Here is a 12,797-nt window from a genome sequence, read left to right on the forward strand (position 1 = left end):
AAATAGTAGAAATATGCAATGGCTTAAAAACATTTATGAACATCTGTATCAAAGAATTATGCATTATTATTATAGTTAATCACAAAATCAACCAGATGTTTAGATTGGATTTGGCATTTTTTCCCTTCCCCCATGGACTTGCAATAGGCAGATATTGTTGTTTCATAACATTAAAGGTATCGTTACAATTTTCTGGTTTCTAGGTCAGCACCTTAATCACTACATCAAACTAATTCTTATGAATGCTTGCTTATTATTGCTAAAAAGCAGGTGATCACTATGATTCTAGCAAATTATTTGGCGGTAAATCCTGAAGAAGACTGCTCCAGCTAATAGAGATTCTCTTCAAAGAAGTAAAAGTGCTAAGATGGCAGTTTTATGGACGTAACAATCACAAAAAAATAAAGTCTTGCTTTTATCTACTGTGTTCTGTGTGCTTTTGGGTCAGTATTGACTCCTGGACAAATCCCTGCAGTTTTCTTGGAAAAATTTCAGAAGTTGCTTGCCGTTGACTCCTTGTTAGGGATGAGAGAGTGTGATGGGCTCACCATCATCCAACCAGCTTCCAACTCTTAAGGCAGGACTAGACCTCATGGTCTCCTAGTTTCTAACTTGATGCCTTAACCCTGAGGTGTCAAACTCAAGGCCCACAAACTGGATCCGGCCTGTGGGGTGCTTAAATCTGGCCCGCAGAACCAGCCTGGAAATAGCAAAGAACCAACCCGCGGTGCCTCTGGCAACCAAAACGGACCTCACTTTGGCTGGCACAGTGCTGCAGGAGGCCGTCCAGGCTGAAAACGGGTGCGGGGGGCTGCACGTACCCCCCCATGCCCTGTTTTGGCCAGCAGAGTGTTGCAGGGAGGCATCTGTCCCGTCTCTTCCCCCCCCCCCCAAGCCGGCCCACAGAGGAGAACTACAATGCTGATCCAGCCTTTGAAGAAATCCAGCTTGACACCCCTGCCTTAACCACTGCACCAAACTGGCTCTCTCTTTATTATCTACTAATACTACTACTACCTACTACCTACTATCTACTAGATGACCTAGAAAAATGATTGTGAATGTTCAGTTCAGAGATGATTGAAGTCATCACTTTAGGACCAAAGTAATTGTTTTAAATGGTCAAGCTATATCAGAGACTGCCAGATTGATTTGGTTCGGAGATGTCATGATCATTCACCCATAGATTTGAATATCTAAATTGGCCTGATTTAGATATCTGAATTTTGTTAAATCAATTCCAAATTAACTTGGTGATTCTAGGTAGATAAATCAGTAATCCAAAAAATAAAATATTGACAAAAATATTGACTAAGAACCTTACCAATCAACAAGAAAAACAATTAGAAGAGAAATTAAGCATACAAACGACAAAAAGAGTAAAATACCTAGGGATATGGCTGACCAATAAAAGTTCATCAATTAAAGAAGATAATTATGATAAACTAACAAAACAAATTAAGAAAGACTTAGAAATTTGGAAAAAGTTACAGCTATCTCTTTTGGGAAGGATCGCCTCCATTAAAATGAGTGTGTTGCCTCGAATACTATTCTTGTTTCAAGTGATTCCAATAAAACCGGGGAAGAACTTCTTCAAAGACTTTAATAAACTAATTGCAGATTACATATGGCAAGGGAAGAAGACAAGAATTAAACTAAAACACCTACAGGACTCAAGAGAGAGAGGAGGATTGGCATTGCCTGATTGGGAAATATATTACAAAGCATCAGCATTAATTTGGATCAAGGAGTGGATGGAACTCAAAAACCATAGACTATTGAATTTGGAAGGATTCGATCTTCAGCGAGGATGGCATGCCTTCTTATGGGAGGGCACAGACAAAAGGCATGAATATTTTCAGAGACATAACAATCAGACACACATTATACCAAACATGGCAGAGTATTAAAAAGGCATATTATTACAAAATCCCGGAGTGGTTGTCAACGATGGAAGCCCAGATCTATCCAAATGCCATGGACTATAACAAAATGAAAACTTATAAAGATCTGCTAAACAATCAGGGAGAACTAAGAACTTGGCAAGAACTAAAAGAGATGGGTACAGACATTGACTGGTGGCCGTATATACAAATAAAATCAAGATACAATAAAGATTTGGCTCAATTTGAATTTCAAAAAGGTCAAACAGAATTAGATAAAATTTTGCAAGGGACACAGGACAAACTGATTAAAAAAATTTACAATTACTTACGAGGATTAAATTAGAAGAAGAGGTAATGAAAGAAAATATGATAACCTGGGCAAAAAAATTCGGTTATAGTATTCAATTAGACAAATGGGAAAAATTATGGAAAATAAATTATAAAATGACAATGTCTGTATCCTATTTTTTTTTTTATTTTTTTTTTTAATTTGATTTATATGCCGCCCTTCTCCGGAGACTCAGGGCGGCTTACAGTGCGTTAAGCAATAGCCTTCATACTTTTGTATATTTATACAAAGTCAGCTTATTGCCCCCACAAACTGGGTCCTCATTTAACCTACCTTAGAAAGGATGGAAGGCTGAGTCAACCTTGAGCCTTGGAGAGATTCGAACCAGCAGTAAATTGCAGGCAGCTGTGTTAATAACAGGGTGCTTTAAACCACTGTAGTACCAAGGCTCTTATAAAGAAAATCTCTATAAAATGTTTTATAGGTGGCACTTGCCACCAGCCAGATTGGCAAGAATGTTCCCCGGCACGCCATCAACATGTTGGAAATGCAACCATCACAAAGGCACCTATTACCATATGTGGTGGACCTGCCCAATGGCAAAACAATATTGGCAAAGGATCAAAATACAAATAGAGGAAATAACACACTAAAAGATAGAACTAAGACCAGAAAGCTTCTTATTAGGCATAGTGAATGGATACTATGAAAAAGAAACAACCTATTTAATTATACATATGATAACAGCAGCACGAATACTATACGCGCAACACTGGAAGAGTAGTGATATACCAACACCAGATAAAGTAATCAATAAAATTATGGAATGTGCGGAATTAGATAGACTCACAAAGGAATTACAAAATAGGGAAGAACATGACTTTTACTTAGTATGGGAAAAGTGGTATAGTTGGTTGAAAGATAGGAAAGAGATGAAGCAATAGGAAGTAAATAAAATGACCAAATATAATATGATGGAAACAAAGAACAGACATAGGTCAACAAAGATCAATATTAGATAGATAAAAGGGAATGACCAAATAAGGAAGAGTCAAAATACAAAGAGAAATGTATATTATAGTTGCGACAAACTAGACATGTATTGAAATGGATGTTTATATGTTTTTATGTTTTGTACGTTTCATTGTTCTGTTTAATTTATACTTATAAATAAAAATTGAAAATAAATAAATAAATAAAAATAGAAAAAGCTAAACAAAAAATCAGTAATCCAAATCAATTTTATGATTTTAATTGTTTGGACATGTCTGTTGGCTAAGGCAGAATTTACTCATTTATGTAAGTGAAGTGTGGTAAAGGTATATTGTAGCACTTTGGGATATTTTGTGGTAGATGAAGACACAAGCCTGAAGGTGCACATGCAATTAATATATCTATGTATGTTTTATGTTATCTTTCCAGTAATTAAAGGCATTATGAGGATCTTTTCTGTTGCCAAATTCACCTTCCATTGTTAGGACACATTCCAGTGCATGCAACCAAATCAATGTTTTTATTTTTTTAGACACACTGTGCGGAGACAGACTGTCAAAAGGGGAGAAGCAAGACAAATGCCGAGTCTTCCACGCACATCTGAAAACATGGTCAGAGAGGATCATCTCTCCAGTAGAAGAGTAAGATCCTTCATCTGAAAAATAAGTTTTAAGTTTTTTTTTAATGTTAATGTTAGACCTTGGCTACATATCGAATTGTAGTTTCCATAAATGAGCTTATGTATACATTTCAAGCATGTCATGCATTTGTTCTGATTTCATTGCTCCCTTTACCTATGTAATTGATAAAGCCAGAGAGCTGGAACTGAATATCTCTTCTAAGTAAGTTTCGAGCTATATATAGGACCTTCTAATTGGATCATTCTAGTGCATAGTGGAGACGTTTTGCCTCTTGGGTGCTCCAGTAAGGAGTGTATAGAGTTCAACCATTTCCCCTAACTTATCTAATATCAGTATTGGCTTTAGTTCTATTTTTGATTAGAAGGAAGTAGTCTGCAACTTTGGTGGTCCTTCTAGATCAGGGTAGATCAGGCCAGATGCGTCACGCGCTGGCCACGCCCATGCCTGGTTTAGCAAAGGGGGGGGGGAAGTCACAATAGTCACTTGACAACGCCATGATGACATGAGTTTGATACCCGTGTTCTAGACTCGTGGCTTACCGGTTGAAGCTATTCCTAGGAAAGCTGGTGCTGGTGGCCATCTTCATCACAAGATTCTTAGACCCTAAAGAGATTTCCTTCAGGAAGGTATGGAAGACTATTAAAATTGGGGAAGGAAGAATGCACTGTTAAGGAGAACTTGGACATGCAATGATATAATCCAGAGACCGACGGAAAACCTGAGAAAGATATCGCTTGATTTTGTTTAGTATGAAGGGAAGGGAAGAGGAGAGAGAGAGAGAGAGGGAGGGAGAGGGAGAGGGAGAGGGAGAGGAACTTGAATAGAATTTCAAGGTTTTGTTATTCCATCTTTTTTCCAATAAAGTAGCTGTCAAATAGATAGTGAGGATTGTGACCTTCTAGGTGACCTTCTTTCCCATGGGAACAGAGGCTGCTCCTGGTGAGAAAGGAAGGTGGAGTTTGAAGACACCGGGCAATGTGGATTGAGTGTTTATTGGAGAATGTGACTTTTGTGGGATGTTTCTAAATTGCAATATTATGTAGTGTAATTCCGGTTTGTGTCAGATCTGGAATTACACCAGTCTTTGCCAATTTGATAAAAGCAATTTGTTTTGGAAGATGGGCTTTGCCTATTTCTTTTTTGAATGGGTTTCATCGCTTGGAAACCTGACATTAGCATTCCAGGAATCCTTGAATTACTTGGGGTTTTTTTGGTCTCCCCTAATTTAAAAGCCTTGTAAATCCCACTGTAAATGGGATTGGCTTTGAAGGCAATGCAGCTGTCTGCATGTTAGCGGTCTGATATCGTCATACTGCACCAGCAGTTTGGCATTGCATTGGTTGTTGGTTTATTTCCAAATAACAATCAAGTTCCTGATTAAAATATATAAAGCCTATATGGATTAGGGCCAAGAGTACCTTTTCAAGGCTGCCTCTCTCATCTGATACAATAAAGAGCGGCCTCTGAAATATGAGCAGCGCCCTCACTTTTGATGTTCATGGGCCTGCATTCAGGAACTGAGCACGTTTGAGGAGATGTAGGTATCTGGAATGGGCATCTGGAATGTGGGTATCTGGAATGGTAGTAAATGATTATTACAGGTAGTCCTGGGCTTATGATCATAGTTGGGACCAAAATTTCCATTCTTAAGCAAAGCATTTGTTGAATGAGTTGTAGCCAATTTCACAACCTTTTATGCCATGGTTAAATGAATCACTTGGTTGTTAAGCAAATTTGGCTTTCCCCATTAACTTTATTTGTCAGACGCTCATGGGAAAAATCACAAATGGTGATCAACGGTGAGTACCAGTTGTATGTAACTTATTCAGTGCTGGATTCAAATGCTTGGTGTAGAACTGGCTGTCTTAAATAACTACTTAACAAACAACAGTATTTCCACAACTTCCTATCTTCTTACCAGGGATGTCTGTGGTAGGTGAGGTCGCAGAAAATGTTAAGATGGCAGTCATGACTCATGGGATCAAAGCCTTGTCCCTTTTTTAACATACATGCAATTCCTATTAAAAGGAATAGAGCTTTGATCACAGGATTGCAACTATCCATTTTTACTTCTTTGACTTCTCTTCTGTAAACACTCCCAATTATTATCTTGTGTAGCACAGAGAGAAATAAGTGTTTTTTTATCAGGGCAACCTGTTCTACCCAAATATGGGATGGAGCATATCTAATATGCAGGTAACCCAGGTTCAAATCATAGAAGGGTATGACTAGCTGATGAGAGCTAAATAGCTTGAAATAGATCTATACTAGTCTCCCTTTATTTCTTTGTCGGTAAATATAAATTCAACACAATGAGAAATGAACCACAAGCATTGTATATAAAATTCATATTGATGTACAGTACTAAAGAAGGATTATGTTGACATTCTAATTCAAGTCCAATTTTAAGCATGCTGTTTGTGCTTAGACCTGTCATTGAGATTTAAGGCTTTGTTTTGTTTTGGGCTTTCCCCCCCCCCTTAGTTTCTCTTTCTCAATTTTTTGCTCTGTTTACCAGAAAGAAAGATTATCTTGAATTTGAAAGACTCTCCCTGAGAGCAGTTGTAGGCAGAAAAAAAAACACATATATTTTTTACCCTATTCTCAGCAAATCGAAATTCATCCTCCTGTCTTCAAAGTTAATTACTTGTGAAAAATATATCAGTCTTCCTTTCATGTAAATCTCCAGCTATTTCAGATTGCTTTTCATCATGAGGCATTTCTCAGATTCACCTGCAAAGTAAAATCAATTACTCCTTTGTTAATTATCTCATCTTTTCATTATCGTTATCTTCATAAATCATTCTCCTGCTTAATCTTCTTCATATCCTATTTCCTCTGCCTCCCTCTCCACTTGCTGTCTTTCTATCACCCATGCAACATTTCAATTTTGTCATTCTCTCCAAAAGAGATCTTCTTGTTTTAGTCTGATTCTGCATAACAACAACTCAGATTGGTTGTTTGCCTATGGTCATTTCATTACCTGACTAGGTAATATCATCAGTGCTACTGAATGTGGGGTTCCTTCCCTGTTTATATACAGTGACTTGCCCTGCTAGTGTTGGTGGGGTTGTGGTTTTCACCTTGGAAGTTCCTTGATTAGAGTATTGTTTTCTGCTTGATTATTTTTCTGGTGTTAAACCCTGCTTATCTGCGTGCTGGTTGCCAGAAAGGATATATTCTGGTCTTTTTGTTTCCTTCTTAGCTTTTGAATGGTATGTAAATGCGGTTTACCTCTATGTGCCTGTTGATGGCTAATTTATGTGTCAAGTTTCCAAGAATTGCCTAGCATTTTTGAATTTAGCTTAATATAGGATGCTTAGTTTTCCAGTTGAAACTATGGTTAATCAGTCCATGTGTTGTGAGATTAAGAAGTTTTCATCATGCCTTCTGAATGGTAGTTGATATTCATGGATGTGCTTTGCTTGTCTTCTGCCTGCCTGTTTTAATAATGGCTGTTGCAGTCCTTACACTGGTGTGTTTGTGTTTCCTTTGCAGAAACAACTGGAAGATTATCTCACAAATCTCTTAAAAATGCCCCTATACAAGAATTATCATGGAACAGTAAGTGACCTTAAGATGGTGTTTACTTTTTTCTGCTCAGTTAAAGTTATTCTATCAATATTCTATGATTGTTTGATAAAGAAAGATCAAATTAGTGATGTGAGTTATAATTGATAGCTTGACTTAAATATATATAAATGGTAACTTTAAGAGGTTTTCAAAAGTGTTTGGGCTGCCAGATCATAAATATTTGGAGTTTTTTTAAGTGAAAGAAGACATTTTGATTTTGTATCTAGAACAATATAAACCTAGCTATTGTAGTTACAACTTTTTGAGCAAATCATGGTCAAAGTACAGTGCTAATTCAGCCAATCTGAACTTTATCTGTAATGTTCTTTGTGATACCAAGGTGTTATTGGCTGAATCTTGTGTTGTCAAGTACTACTGTAATGGAGAAATTAGCTTTAGGGTTCATTTGCAATTTGAAGAGGTACACTCTCATTCATTGACTTAGCATGATATGATCCCCCAAAATATAACATTAAGTCATAATATGGGTATGTAGTGGGAGGGAGCATATCATTTACATGTTTACCAAAGTTAAAGATTCAGTAAATTTATGAGAGCCCAGAAGCAACTGCATGATGTCCACATTTAGTGATTGCCTTGTTTTGCAATCATTCATACAGTGATGAAAAAAAAAATAACTTTGCAACTAATCTTTGCATTTATAACATTCACATAACATTTTGGGCCTGGAAAGCCTCCTGCACCAACCTGTAGGCCAAAACGGGGCGTGGGGGCACCACTCGAGACCCCAAAATACAATGTGAGTGCCCCCAGTACATGCCCCCTGCCCCCCGCGCATGGGCAGCAGAGACCTGAAGACCAGCTGGCCGGTGGGAGGCACATGCGCATTCGTGGTGGAGCTTGGCTGGGGCGACGGCTGGCGTGCCCACACCATAGGTTCGCCATCACGGGTATAGAGGCTGTGTATATCTACTTCTAGCTGTTGGGATGTAAGAAGAGAGAAGTGTTTCTGACGTGTATCATCCCTGAAATTGCCTAGTTTCCATTTACTTGAAACAGAAACAAACCCTTGAGCTAACTCAGAAGGGCCTCCCTTTAGGGTTTTGAAAAGGTGATTATAATTTCTCACCTGTTTGTGTAGGCTTGAACTGGTATACATGTGTAATAACATAATTGCCTTCTGTTCATAAATGCAATATCATGCCAACTTGGCACTTGGAAATGTTGAGTCACTGAAGAGGATGTAAGTACATAGCGTCACTGTGTAAAATTTTGCTCCCAACATGTTTTCACCTCTTTCAGTGTTCTCCCAAGGCAGGTGTCCACTTCCTCTGTGGAATTTTACTGCTTCTTCAACAAGTAATTTCTGGTAGCAGGGAATAATTCAAGTCCATTGAAGAATTATTTCCAGGGCAGAGTTTTGAATTCAGAAGGACAGTATATATGCACAGAAAGGATATGGGTGTGCCTGCACATGCATAATATTCTTTTGCACATCCTAACGAATAAAGCTACTTCTTGTATTAGGGAGTACATTTGATTACCAGATACATTATGGTCTTCCAATATTATTGGCTATGTACTTTATAGGTTTGTGGCTTTTCTGCCTTCTGGTTCTGTTGCAATATTGAATGCTGGATTAGAAGCCAGGATTCAGCCTGAATCCTATTCTATTTACCTTTTACATCGTTCTCTTGAATTTTATTTATTTATTTATTTATCTAATTTGTATACCGCCCTTCTCCCAGAGGGGATTCAGGGCGGTGAACAGCCACAATTAAAAAACATACAAATACAAAAGTTAAGATAATTAAAAAAGAATTAAATCATTAGCTTCCCAATTTAAAACCCCCAAATCCATAAAATTTAAAATCCCAATTAAAAGCCATTTAGGCTAGGCCGGCTTGGTGGAATAATCAATGCTTTGATTATAGTCATTGTTTATGTCAAAGACTCTCTGCTTGTCTTTGTAGTTCTCAGTGATGATGAATGGTCAACGGTTGTGGAGTGTGTTTATAAGGCTTTCTCCTGGGAGCTTTTTTCATCAATGATGATCAGCTGATTCTGCATCCATTTGTTCACTATACAGCAAGGTCACTAATTCTCATTTGAAACCAATAGCTGCTTATTGACTTGGTAGTTGTGAACTGTTTACCGCAGGTGATAATTGCTGTATTTTTAAAAAAATTGCACGGCATCTCTGTAAAGGTGTATATGAGCATTGTAAAGAAAGAGATGAACGACTTGTGTCTTGCATGCAATACTTCACGTGGGACTCTTGTGCAGCACAAGTGAGTCAATGGGATTAAAAATGTTGATCCAGTTTTTCTGTTATTTGCATGTGGGGGGAGAGATATTAGTGAATTAGTGAAATTAGAGCCTTAAACCCTTCCAAGGGCCAAGAGCAATTCATTCCATTAGCAGAGGATTAAGGCCAAAGTGGGTACCTTAAGTCAAAGCACAAAAGATAAAATATGACCTTCAGCTCAAGAATGTTACATATCTCTGTGTTACCCTGATCGTCAGTATAATGCTAAACTAGAACATTGTCGTAATCATAATTGCCTTTGCTTCTGGCTTAAAAGAACCTGAATTTTGTGTTTCAAGGGTAGCACAAAAGATCCTTTGGGATTTGTCTCCACCAAACAACTGTTGCCAATTCATATTCAATTCTCCCTTACTCTTAGAGGGTTTTTCCTTGGGTGTTTTTCTTGGTGGAACAATGTATGTTGACACTGAAATCTTCACAGACCTTACTTCATAACCAGGTTCATTGGAAAACCTGGATGAGATCTTGAATATTCCCTGGGATAGCTGAGGGAATCTATAATTTCAGATGTAGCATAGAAAATGTTACCGTATTTTTCAGAGTATAAGATGCACCTTTTCCCCACAAAAAGAGGGTGAAAATCTGGGTGCATCTTATACTCCGAATGTAGCCCCGCCCAGCTTCTCAAACAGAGGTTTCAGAGGCTGAAAAAAAGCATCAGAAACGAAGCTTCAGAAAAGAAGCCCCCAAACAGAGCTTCAGAAAAAAAGCATCAGAAACAGAGCTTCAGAGGCTTTTTTTCTAAAGCTCTGTTTTGGAGGCTTTCAGAGGCAGAAAAAAAAGTTTTTTCTGAAACGGAGTTTCAGAAGTTTCAGACGCAGAAAAAAAAGCAAAAAAACAAAAAAACAAAACCAAGGCACAGAGCTCACAACCAAGAAACTTGTTGCTAAAATTCACCTCTGGGGACAGCTGATTGGGGGTATTCCGGGAGGCGGATTCACCTGCCAATCAGCTTTTTTCTTATTTTCCTCCCCAAAAACTAAGGTGCATCTTATACTCCGGTGCGTCTTATACTCTGAAAAATATGGTACTTTGCTGCCGTTTGTGGGATTCTGCAGCTTTTAAGCTCAAGGCATCCTACAGTACTTTTCCATAATACCTTTTGTGTTAAATGATTACTCTGCAAACATGAAAAGATGGCAGAACTGCTGCAGGCTCAAATTCACCAAATTCAGGCAGTGGTTTAATTCTTTTTTTTTTTAAATAATGGTCAGAGATTACACTTGGACTTAATGGGTACATTTGCACAGAACAAATCTTTTTCCTCATGAAACTGAATATACGTGTCCCAGGATAATGCTGCAGGATCCAGTCTGGGTCCAGAGGTTTTGTCTTCCAGCTTTCAGACTTGTGTAGGAGTCCAACTTCAGGGAACTTCTCTCTAGCAGAGTGTGTGGTGTTCTGTGTGTGGTGTTTAAACGGTGCCTGATGCATGTGGCTTTTTAGGGTGTGTTGATGGTTGGTTTTTAAGTCATTAGCTATTGTTTGCTTGTGCTGCCCCTTCCAAGTACTTAGAAGGCAAAGGCTGGGCAGCACAAGCAAACAACAAGCAACAACTTAAAAGCCAGCCATCAACACACTCCAATCAGCATCATACAATAGGCACTATAAATACCACACCACAGAACAGCACACACTCTGCTAGAGAAAAATTCCCTGAAGATGGGCTCTAGCATGAGTCCGAAAGCTCGGAAGACAAAACCTCTGGTCTCAGTGACTGACCCAGATTGGATCCTGAAACAATTTTTTTTCACTTAATACGTTGACAAGTCTAATCCTAGGTAGCTAGTTTGTTTTAGGACATCATCTTACTTAGAGACAACCATATTTAACAGTGTTCCTCTAACATAGCCAATATGTTTGTTTTTAATTTTGTCCCTAAACCATGTATGACAGTACAATATGTGATTATAGCCAATATGCCTTTTTCAACAAATAATTATAAAAACTAAAACATGGCCTGCACAATGTGTAAACACGGGTATGGTTTGTTGGAGAAGCCATAGTGCCTTTCTTCACATTTAACACTAAAGCCATATAGCCTGGCTTTGATTACTATGATGGTTTTAATTTGTCACAGTAACCACAAACCAATTAGTTCATTAGCTCATTATTTATTAAAATACGTGAATCAGGGTTTGGCACAAATATGGTTTGTGATTCCAGTAATAATGTGTATTTTTCACCAATTATGGAGATGGCAAAAACACCTGTAAGTGTGTGGTTCCCGACAGATGTTTCCTGCTGACCTCAACAACAATAACAACAAAAGTTATCCAACATTTCACAAATGCAAACATTCCAGTGTATATCAGTACAAAGCTATAATGCTACCATCCACAGGCAATACAAATACCCAGTGAGCAGGAATTTTATATCACTGTGGAGATATTCGTGCTCTCTAAGTGGTAACAGTAACAGAGTTGGAAGGGACCTTGGAGATCATCTAGTCCAACCCCCTGCTCCCGCAGGAGACCTATACTAGGGATCCGAACCGCCGAACTGCCGACATTTCTGATCGACAAGCTCAGCATCTTAGCCACTGAACCACCTAGCCTTTGTTGCTTCCTTGCAGATGTTTTGTTGCTCAGTTAGGCAACACCCTCAACAAACTGGTGGTGTTATCTAGCTGGGTAATAAAATATCTGCAAGTAAACAACTCATTTCAGAGATCACCAAGAACTTCACAGTTCAATACTGAGCTAAATTCTCTACTATTAGCATTGTGTCGTGCTTAATCTGAGTAAGAGCTCAAACCATAGCATGCTTCTCTGCAGTTTTCAGAGCATCACAACAACCCTGTGGATGAAATTTGGGCTGAGAGACAGTGGTCATCCAGTGTCCCAATGAGGTATAATGGTTGAGTGTGAACTTAGGTTTTCTCTGTCTTCAGTTTAACCACTAAAACACAATGGTCCTTTGCTTGAAGAAGAGTCTAGGTTCAGTTCCTCTCTGGGAGAAATCATCAGAGTCTAAACATTGGAGAAGCTTCTGGATGAGCCCTGGATTTTCTGCCATTATGCAGAGACTGTGTTGCCATAACATGCCTACTGGTGGCTTTCTCAACCCAGCTCACTGGTTTTCTACATAATGCTTTGGACCATAAACTACAAAGGTTGGGTTTA

General features: G+C 38.4%; 1 protein-coding gene across 2 annotated transcripts in view; it reads left to right on the plus strand.

The window, feature by feature from the left end:
- PLD1 (phospholipase D1) overlaps positions 1 to 12,797 on the plus strand; it is a 173,385-nt gene that overhangs the window by 91,499 nt on the left and 69,089 nt on the right. For both annotated transcript variants that reach the window (XM_034438982.3, XM_034438981.3), the window contains exons 5-6: positions 3,701 to 3,809; positions 7,308 to 7,373. In XM_034438982.3, coding sequence (XP_034294873.2) covers positions 3,701 to 3,809; positions 7,308 to 7,373 — 175 coding nt within the window. The remainder of the gene's footprint in view (positions 1 to 3,700; positions 3,810 to 7,307; positions 7,374 to 12,797) is intronic.

Source organism: Pantherophis guttatus, chromosome 6 (assembly GCF_059756535.1).
Source record: "Pantherophis guttatus breed Tessera chromosome 6, ASM5975653v1, whole genome shotgun sequence".
In the NCBI taxonomy this organism is placed as follows: Eukaryota; Metazoa; Chordata; class Lepidosauria; order Squamata; family Colubridae; genus Pantherophis; species Pantherophis guttatus.